The 18,976-nt window shown below is 32.5% G+C and overlaps 5 protein-coding genes across 9 annotated transcripts; 3 read left to right on the plus strand and 2 right to left on the minus strand.

Annotated features, from left to right (window-relative positions):
- The first annotated feature begins 430 nt into the window (after positions 1-430).
- LOC107951545 (60S ribosomal protein L35a-1) lies at positions 431-2,532 on the plus strand. Its single transcript, XM_016886633.2, has 5 exons — positions 431-593; positions 728-763; positions 1,594-1,822; positions 1,912-1,954; positions 2,309-2,532. The coding sequence occupies exons 1-4, from the start codon at positions 562-564 to the stop codon at positions 1,951-1,953; spliced, it is 339 nt and encodes a 112-aa protein (XP_016742122.1). The 5' UTR covers positions 431-561; the 3' UTR covers position 1,954; positions 2,309-2,532.
- A 2,782-nt stretch (positions 2,533-5,314) lies between these two features.
- LOC107951517 (probable sugar phosphate/phosphate translocator At3g11320) lies at positions 5,315-9,029 on the plus strand. The gene is made up of 4 exons (XM_016886587.2): positions 5,315-6,135; positions 7,387-7,490; positions 7,572-7,800; positions 8,481-9,029. Exons 1-4 carry the CDS (start codon positions 5,695-5,697, stop codon positions 8,625-8,627), a joined length of 921 nt encoding a protein of 306 aa, XP_016742076.1. The 5' UTR covers positions 5,315-5,694; the 3' UTR covers positions 8,628-9,029.
- A 566-nt stretch (positions 9,030-9,595) lies between these two features.
- LOC107951526 (LIM domain-containing protein WLIM2b) lies at positions 9,596-12,919 on the minus strand. 4 transcript variants are annotated; one of them, XM_016886612.2, is made up of 6 exons: positions 12,320-12,797; positions 11,846-12,008; positions 10,905-11,004; positions 10,785-10,816; positions 10,597-10,686; positions 9,596-10,072 (listed from the first exon to the last, which is right to left on the minus strand). In XM_016886612.2, exons 2-6 carry the CDS (start codon positions 11,978-11,980, stop codon positions 9,860-9,862), a joined length of 570 nt encoding a protein of 189 aa, XP_016742101.1. In that variant the 5' UTR covers positions 11,981-12,008; positions 12,320-12,797; the 3' UTR covers positions 9,596-9,859. The 4 variants fall into 4 exon arrangements, with proteins under 4 accessions (XP_016742101.1, XP_016742111.1, XP_016742083.1 ...); XM_016886622.2 differs by having other exon boundaries at positions 11,846-12,002; positions 12,320-12,610; XM_016886594.2 differs by having other exon boundaries at positions 11,846-12,036; positions 12,320-12,605.
- A 1,124-nt stretch (positions 12,920-14,043) lies between these two features.
- LOC107953786 (glucan endo-1,3-beta-glucosidase 12) lies at positions 14,044-15,349 on the plus strand. The gene has a single exon (XM_016889197.2). The coding sequence runs from the start codon at positions 14,119-14,121 to the stop codon at positions 15,241-15,243; it is 1,125 nt and encodes a 374-aa protein (XP_016744686.1). The 5' UTR covers positions 14,044-14,118; the 3' UTR covers positions 15,244-15,349.
- Positions 15,350-16,762: 1,413 nt separating this feature from the next.
- LOC107951503 (uncharacterized protein At2g39920) lies at positions 16,763-18,802 on the minus strand. Of its 2 annotated transcripts, none has more exons than XM_016886574.2 (4): positions 18,561-18,802; positions 17,784-17,935; positions 17,123-17,705; positions 16,763-17,016 (listed from the first exon to the last, which is right to left on the minus strand). In XM_016886574.2, exons 2-4 carry the CDS (start codon positions 17,851-17,853, stop codon positions 16,791-16,793), a joined length of 879 nt encoding a protein of 292 aa, XP_016742063.1. In that variant the 5' UTR covers positions 17,854-17,935; positions 18,561-18,802; the 3' UTR covers positions 16,763-16,790. The 2 variants fall into 2 exon arrangements, with proteins under 2 accessions (XP_016742063.1, XP_016742068.1); XM_016886579.2 differs by having other exon boundaries at positions 17,784-17,938; positions 18,561-18,795.
- Positions 18,803-18,976: the final 174 nt, after the last annotated feature.

The following is an 18,976-nucleotide window of genomic DNA, read 5'->3' on the forward strand; positions in this document are numbered from 1 at the left end:
TTAGGTTATATCAAGTTTGGTCCTTTTGAATTTGGTCATTTCTAATTCAAAAACTTTTTAAGCTCGGCTTCGGCCGATTTAGGAGATGTTCAAATGCTTAACTGTTATCGGTTATTAAATTTTATAATTGAATCACTCGATTGAATCGACTTAATAAATATTATTTTTAGTATAATAAATATATAATACATAATTTAAATCAAATCTAATCCAATTTACAAAACGAACCCAACAGATGAACCCAAATCAAATTTATATCAAAATCAAAATATAATTAAGAAAAAAAATACAATAAAAAATTGTAAATTAATCGAGTTAACCGAACCAACTGACTGAACATATTAAAGTTAAAAAAAGACAAATCACTCTTCCGAAAGGTCCAATGACTCAATACTAAGGCCCAAATCCATATATGGTTATACGTTGGACTTACAGTCTTTTATATTTCAGCCCCGTTATATAACTTCCCCCCAAATTAGGGTTTTTAGTTCTACCCTGTGCAGCCACCTTTATCAGATATCAAAAGGAGTAAACCTCAGATTCCAAATCGGAAAAAAGAAAATGGTGAAGGGACGCCAAGGGGAGCGAGTCAGGTCATTTTGATCTTTGCATTTACTCTTTCAAAACCCTAATTTTTTTAATTTTCGTTTTTAGCTTATGTTATTAAAATTTTTAGCTTTAACTTGTTATTTTTTTAAATTGTTTTCTATTTGTTTCCCATTTGCAGACTCTATGTAAGAGGAACCATCTTGGGTTACAAGAGGTAATAAAACTCTAAACAGTTTTAATTGATCTTAAGCTTTTCTTTTGTTTTAGGAATTAGAGAATTTTTTTTAAAAAAAAATTGAGTACTTAATTAACGTTTGAGTAACATTAGCCGGTTTAATGTGTTAGGGTTTAGGGTTAATTGTGTGATTGACTTGCTAGGATTTGCTTTGTTGGACAGGAAGTAGTTGGTCAACGTACAATAGAGGTCACTTTATTATAGGGACGTTAGCCGGTTTACTGTGTTAGGGTTTAGGGTTAATTGTGTGATTGAATTGCTAGGGTTTGCTTTGTTGGACAGGAAGTAATTGGTCAATGTACAATAGAGGTCACTTTATTATAGGGACTTCATCAATTTAGTCCCTCTACTATTAAATGGATCAATTTAGTCCCTGTACTATTAAAAAGAATTGGAATAGAGTTAGCATTTACTGTTAAAAAAATCATTTACTGTTTAACAAAGTTAATATTTTAAAGTTTTTATGATTTTATAATTGAAATAGTTTGTTTGGTATTGAACTGGCATTGAAAGAAATAACTTTCAAGACATTTTTTATATGGTAAATGTTAACTCTTTTTACCATCTAGACTAATTTCATTCTTTTTAATAGTATAGGGACTAAATTGATCCCTTTAATAATAGAGGCACTAATTTGATCCGGTCCCAATAATACAAGGACATCCTAGATACTTTAACCAAAAGTAATTAGTTGTGTTAACTAAATGATGAATCAGGTTATATATTGTTCTTTGAATTTTTTTTCCTCCCTTTATTGCCTTGTTTTTGAAATTGGTGCTTATGATTTGTTCGGTGCCGATGGGTGTTAGGTCGAAGTCAAACCAGTATCCGAACACTTCATTAATCCAAATTGAGGGAGTTAACACCAAAGAGGAAGTAGCTTGGTATGCCGGCAAGCGTATGGCTTATATTTACAAGGCTAAGGTGAAGAAGAATGGTTCTCATTATCGCTGCATTTGGGGCAAGGTAACTAGACCGCATGGTAACAGTGGTGTCGTTCGTGCTAAGTTCAAGTCGAACCTTCCCCCTAAATCTATGGTAAGCGTGTTATATTTGTTGTTACTTAATCGGTTTATGTACATTCTGCTTTTAGTCTTACATGTATGTATGTTTTCGTTCCTTTGTAGGGAGATAGGGTCAGAGTCTTCATGTACCCCAGCAACATTTGAGGTAATGTCGACTTCCTGGTTTATGATCTTTGTTAGTTGATTTGTCGGGTCGTTTTAATGAATGTATAATGATAGTACCGATAATGATTCATATATCAGTTGTATCAGCTCTAGCCACCACATGGCATAATTCAGCTTTACTGGTTTTTTATGTTGTAGCTTTTTGTCGTTTCTGCGTCCTTGTGATCCCGATTGTTGCTACGGTTGAAACAATCCATCATCTTTTATCTTCGTTATTATAGCGATATTAAGCTGTCGTTCTAAATGTGGAATCTCGTATAATTATGAACATTTCCCATGTAGAATTCAAACCTTTTGTCCAAGCTCCCTAATGTTGTATCTTCTTTCCATGCAGTTGTCTAGACGCCTGACGGCATTCAATCGATGACTCAAGTGACTCTGCCTTTCCACCAGGTTTTACAAACTTCGTCGAAATGTTTTGTTTTCGAATAGTCATTTTGTTTCTTTACTACCATAGAAACTCCGCTTTTGTCCAAAATGTCTCTTCTATCTCGGATTTTTTGCGTGTTTGTTCATGGACTTCGAAGTTTTGGGTAATCAATCATTTATGGAACTGAATAGCAACTTTGTTCTTCTTGGACCATGCATATCGTTATCGAAGTGTTGGGTCGGGTCAGGTTAGCCCGAATTCATGAAACTTTTGTTCGAGGCCCATATTCGTACAGGTCAGATGCACCATATCTATCATGGTAGTTTGATTTACATGCAATTCTGAATCCAAAATATATCGGTTAAATTATGGTTTTAGACCCTCTACCTTGCTCAAGTTGTATATTTTGGTCCTCTACTTTTAAAATGTTAAGTAGGTCGAAATCTGTGAACACTTTAATGTCATTAAAGTGATGACATAGATTTTTACTGTAAGAAAATTCTATTTTGACCGTAAGAAAGCTACTAACAAAAAAAAGATCTTTTTAACCACTTCAACATGTTATCAATATGCATTTATTAATGACATTATATCAGCATACAATCAGATCATACCAAATAGTATCAAATCTTAAATCTGAGTATAATCGAGGGACTAAAGTCATAATTAGACTAAAAATATTATGATAATACATGTGGTGTCTACTTTTCTTGTGTTATTTGTTTAAACGTGTCATAAACTATTAATTCTATTAGAAATTTTTATACCATTCTTATTATCTATCTTTAAATATCTTAAACTCATAAATTAGAAGATAATATGTATTTAAATGTATTTTAAATCATATCTCGTTAACACGGTAACAATGTCAATCGAGTTAAAGTTTCTTTGATAAATTTTTAAAATTTTAAATATATTTTATATGAATCATTACATGTTTTATAATTTTAAAAATTATTAAATTTTAAAAACTAAAACAATAAACAAATATTTATTGGGTAGGCATTCAATTTTCGATTTAATCGGATTTAAAAAACCAATAATTTAGTTAGCTAATAAATGTTAATGTGCAAATAAAGTAAATTACATCTTACGTAAATGCATGCATGTGGACTTGTAGAATTCCTTGGCAAACCCAATTGAATAAAAATTACACTCAAAGTGCACCAATTTCCCTTATGAAATAAATTTGTATATGTATGAGTATGAAAGGGATAAATTTTTTAAAAATTGATCCAAAAATAAAGGAGAAGTCCATATGATAAATGTATTAAAGAAGAAAAGGGGAAACATTGATTGGATTTTTCTTTTGAGTTGATTGTATCGGACATTTTTAAACTATTGATGTTATATTAATTACGTCCTTCAATTATTAAAACCATTAATTTAACCATTAAATGATGTATCAGATTTTAAGTGACATAATTTAAAATGACAAATTTTAAAAAATAAAATAAAATGTTAATGCCTATCTTTAAAAAAAAAAACTGAATTTCTTTAAGTTTTTCATTTTTTTTTTGTTTCTCAAGTATCCACTAAAGCGAGCCTAATAATTAACAATTCGCGTACGGTAGACCCATTAGGGGAAACTATGACAGATAAGATTTAACATCTTATTTACCGTTCAATTAATAATTTTAGTAATGAAATGACTTTATTGATATAACTTCGAGAGTTTAGGATATAATTGGAATGTTTTGAAGTTTAAAAATCAAATTAGAACGGAATATATAGTTTAGGGATGAATGGTGGAATTAACTTTTTTTATAACGTAAAATTTATTTGGGTCAATGGACTGAAAAAACTGTTTCCCCTTTTATTGTTGCCTTAATTAAACAACAAAATAAAGAATGGAATCTATGCATGTATTTGAAATGCATTCTTTTAAGATTATTTAATAAATTATTGAAAAAAAAATTGTTATAAATGTAAATATAGAGAATTTCATTTTGGTTAAAATATACTTCAAATTTATGTATTCTTTATATATTTATAATTTAGTCCTTTTACTTTTATTTCAAAGAATTTAGTTAATATAAACTTCGAGGCTCAAGTCTCAAAATTTTGAGGGGGCCATTATATAATTTTTCTGCGTCTAAAAATGATTTTTTGTTCATTAATCAAAAGTTATAAAAGGCTTAAATTAACTAATTAATTACTACGAGGGGCTATAATTGCAATTATTTTATCATTTATCTTAGTTTAAAGTTTTTCTAAACAATCTCATTATAGTTTTTGATCATATTAACTCTTTTTGACACAATGTCTAGAACTACCCATAACCCCTCCCAACCCATAAATAGGAAGATAATGTGTTTCAACGCATTCAAATCAACGTTCTTTTGTATTAACAATAATACCTATGTCAATCGAATTAAAACTCAATCGATAAATTTAAGTTTAGATATATTGAAGTTTTTAATATTGAATTGATTCTAATCTAATTTATTAAACAAAAAAAATAACAAAATCTAATTTATTACCAAAAAAAAAAATTCCTTGTATAAATCACAATAGTTTCCTAATTAAAATGAAAAATAATTAATAAAAAATAATTTATTAATAACCCTTCCTTTTTAAAAAAACCAAAGGTTAAATAGCATCATAAGTCCCTATGCCCTTCAAAAATTTAAAATTTAATCCTTGTATTTTTATATTTAGGAATTTAGTCATTTATTTTTTCGCTTTTGAAATTCAGGTCTAATTGATATCGTTTTAATTTTTTCTTCTTAAATTTAGGTTAATTACACCAAATTTTTTATTACCTGACTATAAAGTTAGTACTTTTTATTAATAGTACTTTTTATTATTTCAAAATACCATACAAACAAATTTAACAGTGTTAATGTTGGGCTAAATCTCGAAACAAAAATATAGGGACTAAATCTTAAATTTTTAAAACTATAAGTACTTATGAAAAATTCTAACCAAAACCAAATAAAAAATTAAATACAAACGCGTTTACCTTCTCTTCTTTAAAATCCTTTTTATCATTTATATTCACATTGTTCTTTCAAATGAAATTTGCAGAGAGAGAAACCCACTTTCTTCTTCTTCTTCTTTTAAAATTTGATTTTTTTTAGATTTTTTAGTAAAATCTTCTATTTTTTTCTTCAATTTCTAGTCCCTTGATTTTATAATGAGAAGCTTGAATCCTTGGAATTAGATCCTTATAACCTAAATTTCATCAAATTATTGCCCCCTCCACCCCCCCATAATTTTCTCAGGTTCAACTCAGATCCACCTTCAAACAATTCCTTATAATATTCAAAACCCAGTTTTCTTTTCCCTCAAAATAAAGATACCCAGATCTTCAAAACACCAAAAAATTTAGAAAAATTCAATAAACCATGAAAACCAATTCGAGATTCTTCACGATCGGGCTAGTAACATCCTGGTACTCGTCCAATATTGGAGTGTTGTTATTAAACAAGTATTTACTAAGCAATTATGGCTTCAAATACCCAATTTTCTTAACCATGTGTCACATGACAGCTTGTTCATTGTTAAGCTATATCGCGATTGCATGGATGAAAATGGTACCAATGCAAACGATTCGATCTAGGGTTCAGTTCTTGAAGATCTCGGCTTTGAGTTTAGTCTTTTGTGTGTCGGTGGTGTTTGGGAATATCTCATTGAGGTACTTGCCGGTTAGTTTCAACCAGGCTATCGGTGCTACGACGCCGTTTTTCACCGCGGTCTTTGCTTACTTAATGACTTTGAAAAGGGAGGCTTGGCTTACTTACCTTACACTTGTGCCTGTTGTTACTGGTGTTATCATTGCCAGTGGGGTATGTATTTATTTGTCTAATTTTTCTTTGTTGGTTAATGAATTGTTTAGCTTTACTCTTTTCGTAGTGAAAATGGGTTGCCTTTATTTTTTATTTTTATAGTTTAGGTATCGAAATCGGTAGCTTTTAATTATGGAAATGGCTTTTACTTTTAATTTTGTTGAAATTTGTGTTGTTTTGCCTGCTAAATTTGTCACTTTTATAACTTTTTATGGTTAATGGAAATGTTAGCCTTTTTAGGGGATTTATTAAGGATTTGAACGGTGTTGTATTAGGAGTTTGAGATCAAAGGAAATCTGGTCCCTCTAGTAAAAATTTCATTCATCTCTGTTGTTAAAAACTGGCCTTGTACCTTAGCATAAGATACATATGTCACGCTACATGTCACTTATGTCAGTTTTTAACATAAAAAATGGATGAAATGCAAGGATTGATTTGTCTTTTTTTGAGTAGAGGTCAGAGGTGCAAAATGCAATGCAATCTCACTAAGTACAGGAGCTTCCATGGTACTTCCATGGATGAATAGCATGTTGAAATTTTGTTAAAGCTTTCATATTTTCTATTGGATAATGGGAATATTATTAGCTTCATATTTATGGAGGATAAGAATAGAATGTTTAAAGGATTTCTTTTATTTCAATTGAACTATGTTGGCTATATATGATTTCAAGCTGCTATTTTGATTTGATATAAGCGGTTTTAAAAGTGTTCTTTAGCTGGAAAGAAGTAGATTCTTAAATCCGATTTGGAATTCGGAACAATTATGCCATGTTAGCATATGTCACTTTTGTTTAAATCATGCCACGGATTCGTTTTTTAAGAAAAGCTCAAGTGTTTATTATAAATCATATTGTGATGATTGATTGATAAATTGATTGAATTAATAAATAGTTCAGTTTTTTTTCTAGAAATGTGATTACGTGGCATGATTTGAATGAAAGTGATATATGCTGACCTTTCTCGGATTTTGTAAATTGAATAGTTGCAAGGCAAAAACGGTACAATTATGAGTAGTAGAAGTTGTAAAAAAACTACCATCTGTGGCATTTGCTTTAAGTTCTATTCAATTGTTGGTATCTAGTACCATAATCTATGTTTCGTTTGTGGCATTTAGAAGTGTCTGGTCTTGGGTTTTTCTGCTCTATTTTATTGAAAAAACCGTCAAATGTCCTCCTTTTACCTTTTATAAATTAAAACCCTGTATTCTGCATTATTCACATTTAATATGCTTTTCTTCTTCCATGGCCATAGGGTGAACCGAGTTTCCATCTATTTGGTTTCATCATGTGCGTTGCAGCTACCGCTGCAAGAGCTCTCAAGTCGGTTTTACAAGGAATTTTACTTTCTTCCGAAGGGTAAGGAGATTTTATAGCTTTTCTTATGTTGAGTTCAGGGATTAGAACGAGCACTGAAAAGTTCTTGTGATTTTATTTCAGCGAGAAGCTGAATTCCATGAACCTCCTTCTCTACATGGCACCGATAGCTGTTGTGTTTCTACTTCCGGCAGCGCTCATTATGGAAGAAAACGTGGTCGGTATAACCATTGCCCTTGCTAGAGATGACATGAAGATCGTTTGGTATCTAATATTCAATTCAGCACTCGCTTATTTCGTGAATTTGACCAACTTTTTGGTCACAAAGCACACTAGCGCCCTCACTTTGCAGGTATGATATGTGTGATTACTTATGGCTGGCTTTTCCCCAAAATTTTCGGCTTTTAGGAATTCATTAAATTCGTTCTGTACCTTTTATGTGTAATGGAATTAAATTGACATAAGTAGACTTGCTAGATTATGAAGGTTTAGGTAGTAAAAGTACTATCGAGGCCTTTATATTAGGAGTCGAATTGCATTTTGCCCCCTTTACTCAAAAAATGGGCAAATTAGTCATTGTATGTTAGATCAAAGAGCAAACTGGTTCGTTATGTTAAAAATTTCATTCATTTCTATTGTTAAAAACTGACATAGCTGATAGAATAACCAGAAAGTTAAATGTGGTGTGTCACGTGTACCTCATTCCGATGTATGAGGACCGGTTTTTAACAGTAGAAATAGACGAAGCTTTTAACAAAAAGGACCAATTTGCTTTTTATTTAATGTACAAGGACTAATTTGCTCACTTTTTTATTAGTGAGAACAAAATGCAACTGACTCTTAGTACAAGGCCTCCATGATACTTTTACCAGGATTACCTGCTTCGAACATCGATATAGACTCTCCATATAAGTAACTATTGTCAGTCGGTTTCATATATACGCATTCCTTTGTTTTGGTATCACCATTGCCTATATTCAAAACAACGTTAAGCTAAGCTTTTTGGGATGCTGAAATGTTTTGCTCTTGCAGGTTCTAGGAAATGCAAAAGGAGCAGTAGCTGTGGTGGTTTCTATTTTAATTTTTAGAAACCCAGTTTCCGTCACCGGAATGCTCGGTTATACACTCACAGTCTTTGGGGTTATACTCTACAGTGAAGCTAAGAAACGAAACAAATGAGACTATCCTGGGAAAACACGGTACGTACGTTACCGGTCATATATTTCATTTCCTTTTATTGCAAAGAACATCGACAATGTTCGGAGAGGATGATGTGGTAGCAACATGATGACATGGATTTTGCACCTTAGATTCTTTTAAAATTTTCCCTAAAGCCTGGGAAACTGGTTTTTTCGTATTTTTTTATCGTTGACATTATGCAGGATTAGTCAACCATTAGGAAACTCGAATAAGCCCGGATTTGGTCGATTTTCATTTTTATGTTTTTTTTTTTTTAAATTCTTTCAGGAAAAGAGAACAAAAAAAAGGTTGTAGAATTGGTCTTTACATAGTGTTATCTGTTATTAACATTTCTAATATTGATTATTAATGGAAAAAGGAAAAAAAATCATAATTTTACCATTTTCTTGTTTAATGTGTTGATATCTTGTTTCTTTATATGCTGGGAATTATGAATGCATATGATGATGTATTTAGAACATGAAACATTCATGAAGTTATCATATGGTGCATTCATGCATAACAGGCAATTTGCCTATCAAAAAAGGTTCCATACATGCTATCATTGATAGTCAAAACACTAACATGTTGAATGCATGCATGCATATACATGTACATGAAAATCAAGATGAGAGGAACTTTAAAGCAAACATCAAAAGTACATCAACATGTTGTCTCACGCAAGCAAAGCAAGGGTTGTTTTACAAACTCTAATTTGGAGAATGCATATCCTCATCCATCTATGCATGCATGATACATACATGCACATGCATACATACATAGATCCATACATATACATGAAAATGAAGATTAGAGGAACTTTAAAGCAAGGCAAACATCTAAAGTACATCAACACGATGTATCATGCAAGCAAGCAAGGGATGTTTTACAAATTCCAATTTGGAGAATGCATGCATACATGCATACATAGATACATTCATATACATGAAAATGAAGATGAGAGGAACTTTAAAGCAAGGCAAACATCAAAAGTACATCAACATGTAGTATCATGCAAACAAAACAAGGGTTTTTTTTACAAATTCTAATTTGGAGATTGCATATCCATCCATCAATAAAATGCCATTACATATCTGCAGGTGAATAAGCCATAGAGGAAATTCAAGTTTTTTCTTCCCCTTTTTTGTTCATAAACATAAATCAAAGGATTCGTAAGGAAAAAAATCCAGCAAACACAAGAACAGAAAGAAAAACATGAAAAAAAGGGATTTCTATGAAGCTTCTGGAACAGAGGTGGCTGTGCGCTTAATCGATGCGGACTTGATCAAATGATTGTAGCTTCCTTTCTCTTTGAAAAGCTGGGAAAAGTGATGCTTACAATACAAAATGCCCTCAAGTGCTGCATAATTTGAAGGGCTTATAGGGCAACCACCATGAGAGCACTTGAAACATGATTTGTGGTAAGATTGACCTTCCACTGTTACCTATCAAAATTAAGCACAAAGAAGCCACATTTCATGATCCGATGCTTACATCGACCAATTTTACGAGAGCAATTGGTTATTCTGAATGGAATGTGCATGATTCTAAACCGATTCATACCTCTCGTTTCCGAGAGGTGCCCCCGTTTTAGCATGAAATAAAGCATAATGTAGAAGGCAAACCAAGCTGCACTAACCCTGCATGTCTAAAGAAACTACTACAGGCTTTATGCTTTCTGGATTTGATTAGTTCGAGAACTTGGCTAACGAAACAAGGACACCCTGAGATCACCTAACTTATGCAAGAGGGAAACAAAGTATATTTCATTGGGATAAACCTCATAAAGTTAAAAATCGATGATGACTAGTATAAACTTAAGGAGGTTGATCATTGGTCATCCTGCGTGTTCCCCCCATGCTGCGATTAATACCTATGATCATTTCTGTTCTTCCCTATGGCACCTTACAATCGCTTAAAAAAAGATGCATTTTCAACACAATGACTTAATGAGATCTTCAAATTTTACCTTCTCGAGTGGATAAGCAGTTTTCCCACAGGTAGCACATTTGTCTTGTGTCCCGGAAAACATGCCAGCCGCTTTGCTAGGCGATCTTGTCTGAAACCGACACAAGCTATTGGGAATCAGCAAGCAATCTCCTATAATGCAACTTTCTACTCAAATCAAACATAAACAATGTTGCAGGGTAGATTTACCAGTTGAGTTAACTTCTCGGCTGACTTGGCAGCTGCAGACAATAAAATTAACGTCAAATCAAACCGGTAAAATAATGTTGATGACTTCCACCCAGCAAGAGAAAATGAAAAAAGACTTACGTGACTGAAAATTCTTGTTGTAGTTACCCGCCTCCTTGAATAGCTGCTCGAAATGAGGCTTGCAATAAAGAACACCTTCCATTGATGAATAATTACCCCACTGTAGATAGATATAAGATCCAAGTGGTTACATTAGAACCCGAAAAACTTCATTACATACAAGAAAAAGTTCATCAACCAAATCTATCATGTGAAAAACTCGTGTTCACAGAGCCTAGAACAATCGTGTTTGGGTTAAAGCAACATTTGATTACACAGTCTAAGAGCTATTGAACTAACCCAAAAACTTCATTACATAAACCAAACAGAGTTCATAACCAAATCTATCACGCGAACAACTCTTGTTCAAAGAACCTAGAATGACCATGTTTGAGTTAAAGAAACATTTGATTACACAGTCTAACCAAAAGCTACTTAACTAACCCGAAAACTTCATTACATACACCAAACAAAGTTCATCAACTGGATGTATCACGCAAACAACTCTTTTTCATACAGCCTAGAACAATTGTGTTCGAGTTAAAGCAACATTTGATTTTACAGTCTAACCAAGAGCTACTGAGCTAACCCGGAAACTTCATTACATACACCAAACGAAGTTCATTAATTGAATATATCACGTAAACAAGTCACGTTCGAAGAACCTAGAATGATCGTGTTTGAGTTACTGCTTTGAGAAACATTTGATTACAGAGTCTAACCAAGAGCTAATGAACTAACCCGAAAACTATTAACTAAATCTACCACATGAACAACTCATCGTGTTCGAGTTACCGGTAGCTGAAAATCGGACAAAAGGCAATAGATACTTCATAGTTTCATATACCATTGTCTTCAAAGCTAATCAAATGTACTAAACACAAGCATATTCAGCTAACATTGACATTTAATCAAACAGATGACCTGCAAAATCATAGGAAAAGCAATTTAAAAAAAGCTACCTTTAATGTCCCTTTGCAATGGCTGCATTTGAAGCAAGATTTATGGAAAGGAACCCCATCTACTGATACAAGTTCCACTGGGTAAACAGTCTTTTCGCAAGCCTTGCATTTTTGTTGGGTACCAATAAAAGACATGGCTCCAATATATGCTTTAGATCTAGAGCTTCAATTCAATATTTTGTTGTTTAATACTAACAAAAAAAAAACACACACACACACAATTTCAGAATCAGATTGTGAAAAAATCCAACAAATTAAGCTATCAAGCTTAGAACTTTATTGGAGCCATAAACAAAAACATGAACTCTAATCCTTAAAATCTGGGATTTTCAAAAGGAATCATAAATGAAAACAAAATTCTTATGCAAAACCCAGTTAGATTATCTAATTTGAGAGCTTAAACCCAATAGTAAACAAAAACTGAGTCAAAGATTGAAACTTTAAAAAATAAAGGGATTAAAAAGAAAAATGTACCTTTGAAAGAAGGAAGTATTGGATCTATGAAATAAGATTAACAAAAAAATGAAATCAAATTAAAGAGAAAGTTCAAAAGCTGTAAAAGAGTCAAAAGGGTGTTCTAAGGAATTAGAGAAGAAATAGATAATGAGAAATTATTGGGAAATAACTCAAAGAAACAAGAGAATAATATATATATAATATATAAGGAATATTATATTATATGGTTTGATGGATGGAACAAGTCATTGTTTTCAACCAAACTCATCTATGGTGGCTTTGATTATTTGACAACGTTGGTGTCATGTCGATTTCTATACCTTTGGATTCATGTTAATTTTAACTGAATTATGTTCTGTCAGGATTTTTTTCTAGATATTTTTTTCTTTAATAAATATTTGGAAAATTCTACTAATTTAAAATTTAAAAAGCAAATATACATGACTAATTAAGGCATGCTATTTGTAAACACCAAAAAAGAAGCTCTAGACAAATTATGGTGGGCTAGTGGAGGTGGAGAATTGGAGATTATATAAGAATTGTAGGTTAAAAGAATGTGATGATAAGATGCTGCAGGCAAGTTGTCTGAGTGTAGGTTTGTATGCTCGAGAGTGGATCTCCTCTTCATTGTCTTGGGGGTTATTTATAGATAAAGTACAAATGGTGTTAACTTAGTGAATCCACAATCAGGTCTTTATTATGGGATGTATAGGGTGGATGTCTTTTGATGAGATGAAAATATATGTGATTCATTTTATAATCTAGAGTATGAAGCAATTGATCTCACGTGAGCTTTAATAGAAGATCGAGTGCCTGGAGGAGTGGATAGTTAACTTCCTTGAGCAGTTGCCTTTCGCTTGTTCATTCCGGGTAGCTGGTATGAGGAATGTGACTTTGAGTAGCAGTTAAAAAAAATGCCATGTCTAATTTATTTATTTTTTAAATATCAATTAAACACATTAGACATATATCTTAACCTGGTTTATGGAGTTAAAAAATTTTACTATCTGTATTTAAAAAAAAAAAGGTTTGATGTAAAATTTAACATTTAATGTTTACATCAATTTTCAATTTGGCCTCCGAACTTTTAAAAAGAGTCGAATTTAACCATTAACCATTTAAAAAGAAAGTCAAATTACTCTTTTTTTAATGATATTGACTAAAACATTAAATTTTTAAATATGGTAGCTTGCGTAACAATCCACATATATTTCGTGCTAATTTATTTGAATTTTTATGAACTTTTTATAATTTTTTATTTTTTAAACATTTTTATAATTTATAAGTTATTTGTTGACATAACATATGAGATAAATAGTACTGTGTCAACATAAAGTACACGTGAATTTTCACGCCTATATTGATAAAAATTGGATACTTTAGTTAGTATTTCAGTTAAAAACGATTTAACTATTTTTAAAAATTTAATTGTTAAATTTAACTAAAAAATAAAATTGATAAAAAAAAGAGCCCATATCTTGGCCCAAATCAACCAACGCTAGCCCATAAATAGATCCATAATTTTCATAAGATCCAAACTCACACAGGCTAAATCCTAATAGTATGGGATCCGAACCCAAATACATCAATAAAAGGATGTAAATGCAACGGTTCAGATTAAAAATTAAAATACAGCTTTCCGCACTCAATCATCACCTAAACATAACTAAACTTTCCCGCCTAAAGTAACGAACACCTTTAACTGTCACTACTTAACTAACTCTCGCTTTCTCTTTCACTTAAAAAGTCCTTCATTTCCATTTTCTATTTTCTTTCCTCCCAGACAAACAGAGAAAAGAAAAGAAGCTCTCAAAACAATGCCTTCTTTTCTCTTCATTTCCCTCCTACTTTCCTTCATCCACTTCAGTTTTTCACTTCCTTCAATCGGAGTCACTTACTCCACCACCACTACCACCGCATCACCACCGCCGGATAAGATCTCTGCTACCATCTCCACCCTCAAGATCCCTAACGTCCGTCTCCCAGACGCTGACCCTTCTCTAATCAAAGCCTTTGCATTCACCAACACTTCCCTTTTCCTCTCAATCCCAAACCCTCTTCTCCCCGCCGTCGCCGCTAACCGTTCCCTTGCTCTCCGTTGGCTTTACCGTCACGTCCTCCCTTTTTACCCTCGATCCAAAATCACCCTCATTTCCGTCGGAAACGCCGTCCTTGATTCCGTCGCGGAACAAGATTTCACCCCTTATTTGCTCCCGGCAATGAGGAACCTCCATTTAGCTCTTCATGAATTAGGTATCAAAAAAATCCCCGTCTCCACCACATTCTCCTTTTTTTCCACCATTACCACCGCTTTCCCACCTTCCTCCGCCGAATTCCAACAACCCGCCGGCGACCTTATCATAAAACCCTTACTCCAATTCTTGGAAGAAACCAACTCATCTTTCTTGATCAATCTCTACCCTTACAATCTCTACCGTCTCAACAGCGAAATCCCAGTCGGATTCGCCTTGTTTCAAGACTACCCTTTCAATTTCCGAGACGATTTAGTCACCGGAGTCCGATACTTCAACCTATTCGACATGATGGCGGATTCCGTTTTAACAGCAATGGCGGTAATGGGGTACGAAAGTGTTCCGGTAATCGTAGCTGAAACCGGTTGGCCGAGCGGTGGAGGTGAAGCCGGGGAAGTCGAAGCGAATGAAGCGTACGCCGAGATGTATTTGAAAGGATTGGTAAGGCATTTGAAATCAGGGGTGGGGACACCATTGAAGAAAGATGGGGTAGCAGAGGTATATGTTTACGAATTGATGGATCATGAAGGAGGTAATAATGATAATAACAAAGTAAAAGGGAGGAAATGGGGGATTTTAACAGAGAATATGACTAGGAAATTCAATGTAGAGATTTCTAGTGGGGTTAAAAACTATGGGTTAATGGGGATTTTCTTGTTTTTGATTGCTATTTTCTATGCTCTGCCTTAGATTGTTTTCATCTTTTTCTATGGGGTTTTTTTATGTACATTTCTGCATGACTTTATCATCTTATGATGATGTGCTTGAATGTGAATGAGACTCTAGTTTTGTTCTTCATATTACTATTTCTTGTTTAATTTTGAACTTTGGGTCTTTTCTTGTGTGTCATTCTAGCTTTTGCCATGATGATTTTCATTCTAGCTAATGGTGGATGAGGTTTTGTTTAGCTCTTTTTAGGCCACTAGGTATGTGATTTTGACTCATTATGTATGTTGATTTAGATTTAATTCTAGATTTAGTCTTTGAAGATATATGATTTTCATATAAATCTTTTTACTTTAATCTAATACAATTTAATTCTGTTGATTAAGTTTTAGTTCTATTGGCATCGTTATTCTTATCAATATAAGAGGACGTAGGTTCGCGTCAAAGTTTATCAATTTGAAATTCCTTAATTAAATGGAATAATATCAAATTTGATAATTAAAAATTGTCAATAGTTCAAAGTTCTTTTAAAATAAAATTTTTAGCTTTAATAATTCCATTTCGTCCTCCAATACCAAAATTTTAACTTTGCTCTTGATTTGGACCTACAATTAATACCATAAATTAAAAGATTAAATCATGTTAAATTGAATTAGATGATTGTTATGGTAATTAAAGTAAAAAGATTAAATTTTAAATTTCAAAGGGACTAAAATTATAATTAAACTATTTGTTTATATGGTTAATTGAAAGTTTAATTGAAAAAGATTAATATTTAGTCCACTGGTAGTGTATTTTTTTATTTCATAAGTAACCTTAAAAAATTATCATGTGTCTTTATTTTTTAAAATGTTTGTTTTTTTAAATATTATTATACCCCTATAGGACACTCGTCAATCTTTAATTTTACTCATGGAGTCTAAAAATTCTACTGATAATTTACCAAATATTATTCCATTTAAAAATGCAAATTAATGCACAATAGCATAGATGAAGTTGATGGATCAAATTTTGGGTTAGAATCGAGGCTAGTTTTAAGGCCTGAGGAGGAGTTATCGATAGATGTGTTCATAGGTTGGGTTGGGCCAAGTTCAAGCCAAGCCTAAATATGATATTAACATATTTTATGGTTACCCAATATCAACTTGACTCAAAATATGAGTCTAAAATTTTACCTAATCTAACTCATATTTGTAAATGACTAATCTAAGTTCATTTTAGGCTTGTCCATATTAGTTTTTAAATCAAATTTAAAAATAATTTATATATTTTTTTAATTTATCCAAATTTTATATATAGTCATCCTAATTCGAGCCCAGCCCATATTTTAAATGAACCTATCTTTTTTTGGCTCAATATTTTTATCCAGACTTTCTAAAATTTTATATGTACATTCAAGTTTAGGTGAATAACTCGACCTATAAACAAATCTAATTATGAGTAAAAATAGACATTATATAAAATAAATTAACATATCATAAAATTGAAAACGAATTGAACTAGTTTCCGACCTTGAATTTCAAAACGTAAGCCCGATCCAAAATTAAATGGTTTAATTTTTCACTTAGAATCTAATTTTCGCTTTGTACAAGCCCATGGATCCTGCTTTCATAGTTATTTTCAAAATTATAATACAGAGGATTTGGAAGCTTAAAAAGCCGAATTCCCAATGACAACCCCATTAAAGCATCCATTTGACTGCTAATCACACTCATTATTTCATTACCTTGTTCCTTCATTTCAGTTCTTCGTCTACAAAAATACTCCCTTGTTTCCATTTCCATTTCTAAATCCGACCTGCAAACAAAATTTTCCCGGAAAATTCAATGCACGGATGATTCCCACATAAAAAAAAAAAAAACAATGCAGAGAAAATAAGAATTGTTTTTAGTTTTTTTTTTACCTCATAATCAATGAAGACCAACCATTAAATCCTATAGAATTAAGGTGTTTAATGGTAACATGTCGTTGTTTCTCATGTTTTCTTGATAAGAGAATCAATAACCATCCTTTAGAATGAAGTTTCGTGTACGATTCGAGTATCCGTTGGACGCTCGGATCCGACACAAGGATGTTGTCGATGTCTATTAACACTGCATCCGTTTGATTTTTCGACGGTGAAACAGTATCGAAAAAGTTTTCGATCATACGCATTACGAAATCCAAGTCTCTTCTGTATCCTCCTGTTTCGATGTATTGAACGGCAAGGTTCCTACAGAGCGGAGGGACGTTGTCGGGTTTAAGGCCGTTGAGCTCACCGTGGAGGGCGAGAATCTCGCAGTAATGGTGATTATCGTTGGCTTTATCTATCGTCGCCACGACTCCTTTGCTTTTATTCTCACATGATTGCAACATTACCGCTAATGAAACTACTGAAGTTACTAACAGGACACCGATGGTTACTAAACTGGCGATGAAGATCGTTGCGGCGAAAGATGTCATGTAGAATCCCGACTCGGAGACGTAACGGCTTCCCATCTCGGTTCCTGGTTAAACAATTACAAGCAAGATATACTTAAAAGCATCGGTATTCAGGTATAAGAATTCAAGTAGCGACATATTACCGGTGTTTCCCCTGCTTAAAAGACTCTGAGCGGAGAATTCGCGTTCCATTTGATGGCCGTAAGCCGACATAGTGGTTCTATTTAGCTCGATAACACGGCGGCACTGCGAATATTTCTTGGTTCAGATTCCTTCCAAATCATAGAAGGGTCACCTGCTACAACAAATGTTCTTAGCTTCATTGTTACATTTATAGGCACATGAAAAGAAAGTAAAAATTTGTCATGGTGGCACATGTAATATTATTTAGATTGCATTTTTATCCCTTTAATCAAGATTAAAGAACAAAGGGAGCAAAATACAATTTAACTTTTAATATAATAATCTTGGTCATGCTTTTACCTAAAAGAAAAACAATTAATTAAGGCGATTTTTCGTGCCTAATACTATGTAATTTAAATGTAGGTAAAAATACAATCTTCACCCTCGAATAACGTGGAAATATCGAGAAAATTTTAACATATCTATGTCTGAAACTAACACTCAAATCCTGAAATCTGAGTTCATTCTCATCATGTTTCAAATGTTATAATTCAGACAAGTAATATTGACAGAAAAAGAAACCTATCCAGATATAACTCAAATCGAAAATGATCCGAAATTGAAATTACTCGAAAATTTTTATAATTCAAATTGATTCTATCCGAAACTAAATCCATAAGCCCAATTCATCTTTTAATCTTTTAAGACATGAAAAAAAAAACAAAACAAAAAAAAAACCATAAATAAGCACCAGTAACCATAAAACAATGGAGAAAAAAACTATATCTGAAACTAACCTTAAAGGAAGGCAAAACCCAGAGAGATACAGAAGGTGAAAGAGAGGCATCTGAAGAAGTTGGGGTTATAGTTGTAAGAAAATCAAACATTAAAAGTTCAGAACTGAACTAAAAGACCAAAAAATAAAAGAAAGTAAATGAAAAACTTTCTTTCTCGTGGAGAAACTTCCTTTTTTTTTTTTGGCACCTCGTAAATGATGATAGCCAATGGCCATTTTTGCAAAAATGATTAAATTCAAATGAGTTTAGACGTTATTTTGTCCAGATATATTTTAGATCAGTATTTATATATATATTTTTATCAATTTTAGTACTTGAAATTGACAATTAAATTCATTTTGGTCCCTAAATTTGGAAAAAAATAAAAAAATTTGATGATGTGATACTCTGAAATTATTTCATATAATCACTTGAAA

This window comes from Gossypium hirsutum, chromosome A10 (genome assembly GCF_007990345.1).
Source record: "Gossypium hirsutum isolate 1008001.06 chromosome A10, Gossypium_hirsutum_v2.1, whole genome shotgun sequence".
Taxonomy (NCBI): domain Eukaryota; kingdom Viridiplantae; phylum Streptophyta; class Magnoliopsida; order Malvales; family Malvaceae; genus Gossypium; species Gossypium hirsutum.

What these genes read in the sequence shown, in the direction of transcription:
- LOC107951517 (XM_016886587.2), top strand. Translation starts at nt 5,695, where the DNA reads ATGAAAACCAATTCGAGATTCTTCACGATCGGGCTAGTAACATCCTGG. An exon ending in GTGTTATCATTGCCAGTGGG is followed by an intron (nt 6,136 to 7,386) that starts GTATGTATTTAT and finishes CCATGGCCATAG; the next exon opens with GGTGAACCGAGTTTCCATCT. An exon ending in ATTTTACTTTCTTCCGAAGG is followed by an intron (nt 7,491 to 7,571) that starts GTAAGGAGATTT and finishes ATTTTATTTCAG; the next exon opens with CGAGAAGCTGAATTCCATGA.
- LOC107951545 (XM_016886633.2), top strand. Translation starts at nt 562, where the DNA reads ATGGTGAAGGGACGCCAAGGGGAGCGAGTCAG. An exon ending in CGCCAAGGGGAGCGAGTCAG is followed by an intron (nt 594 to 727) that starts GTCATTTTGATC and finishes TCCCATTTGCAG; the next exon opens with ACTCTATGTAAGAGGAACCA. An exon ending in ACCTTCCCCCTAAATCTATG is followed by an intron (nt 1,823 to 1,911) that starts GTAAGCGTGTTA and finishes GTTCCTTTGTAG; the next exon opens with GGAGATAGGGTCAGAGTCTT.
- LOC107953786 (XM_016889197.2), top strand. Translation starts at nt 14,119, where the DNA reads ATGCCTTCTTTTCTCTTCATTTCCCTCCTACTTTCCTTCATCCACTTC.
- LOC107951503 (XM_016886574.2), bottom strand. Translation starts at nt 17,853, where the DNA reads ATGTCGGCTTACGGCCATCAAATGGAACGCGAATTCTCCGCTCAGAGT. An exon ending in TTTAAGCAGGGGAAACACCG is followed by an intron (nt 17,706 to 17,783) that starts GTAATATGTCGC and finishes TTGTTTAACCAG; the next exon opens with GAACCGAGATGGGAAGCCGT. An exon ending in TGGTCTTCATTGATTATGAG is followed by an intron (nt 17,017 to 17,122) that starts GTAAAAAAAAAA and finishes TTTTGTTTGCAG; the next exon opens with GTCGGATTTAGAAATGGAAA.
- LOC107951526 (XM_016886603.2), bottom strand. Translation starts at nt 11,980, where the DNA reads ATGTCTTTTATTGGTACCCAACAAAAATGCAAGGCTTGCGAAAAGACT. An exon ending in ATTGCAAAGGGACATTAAAG is followed by an intron (nt 11,005 to 11,845) that starts GTAGCTTTTTTT and finishes ATCTATCTACAG; the next exon opens with TGGGGTAATTATTCATCAAT. An exon ending in CAACAAGAATTTTCAGTCAC is followed by an intron (nt 10,817 to 10,904) that starts GTAAGTCTTTTT and finishes TATTGTCTGCAG; the next exon opens with CTGCCAAGTCAGCCGAGAAG.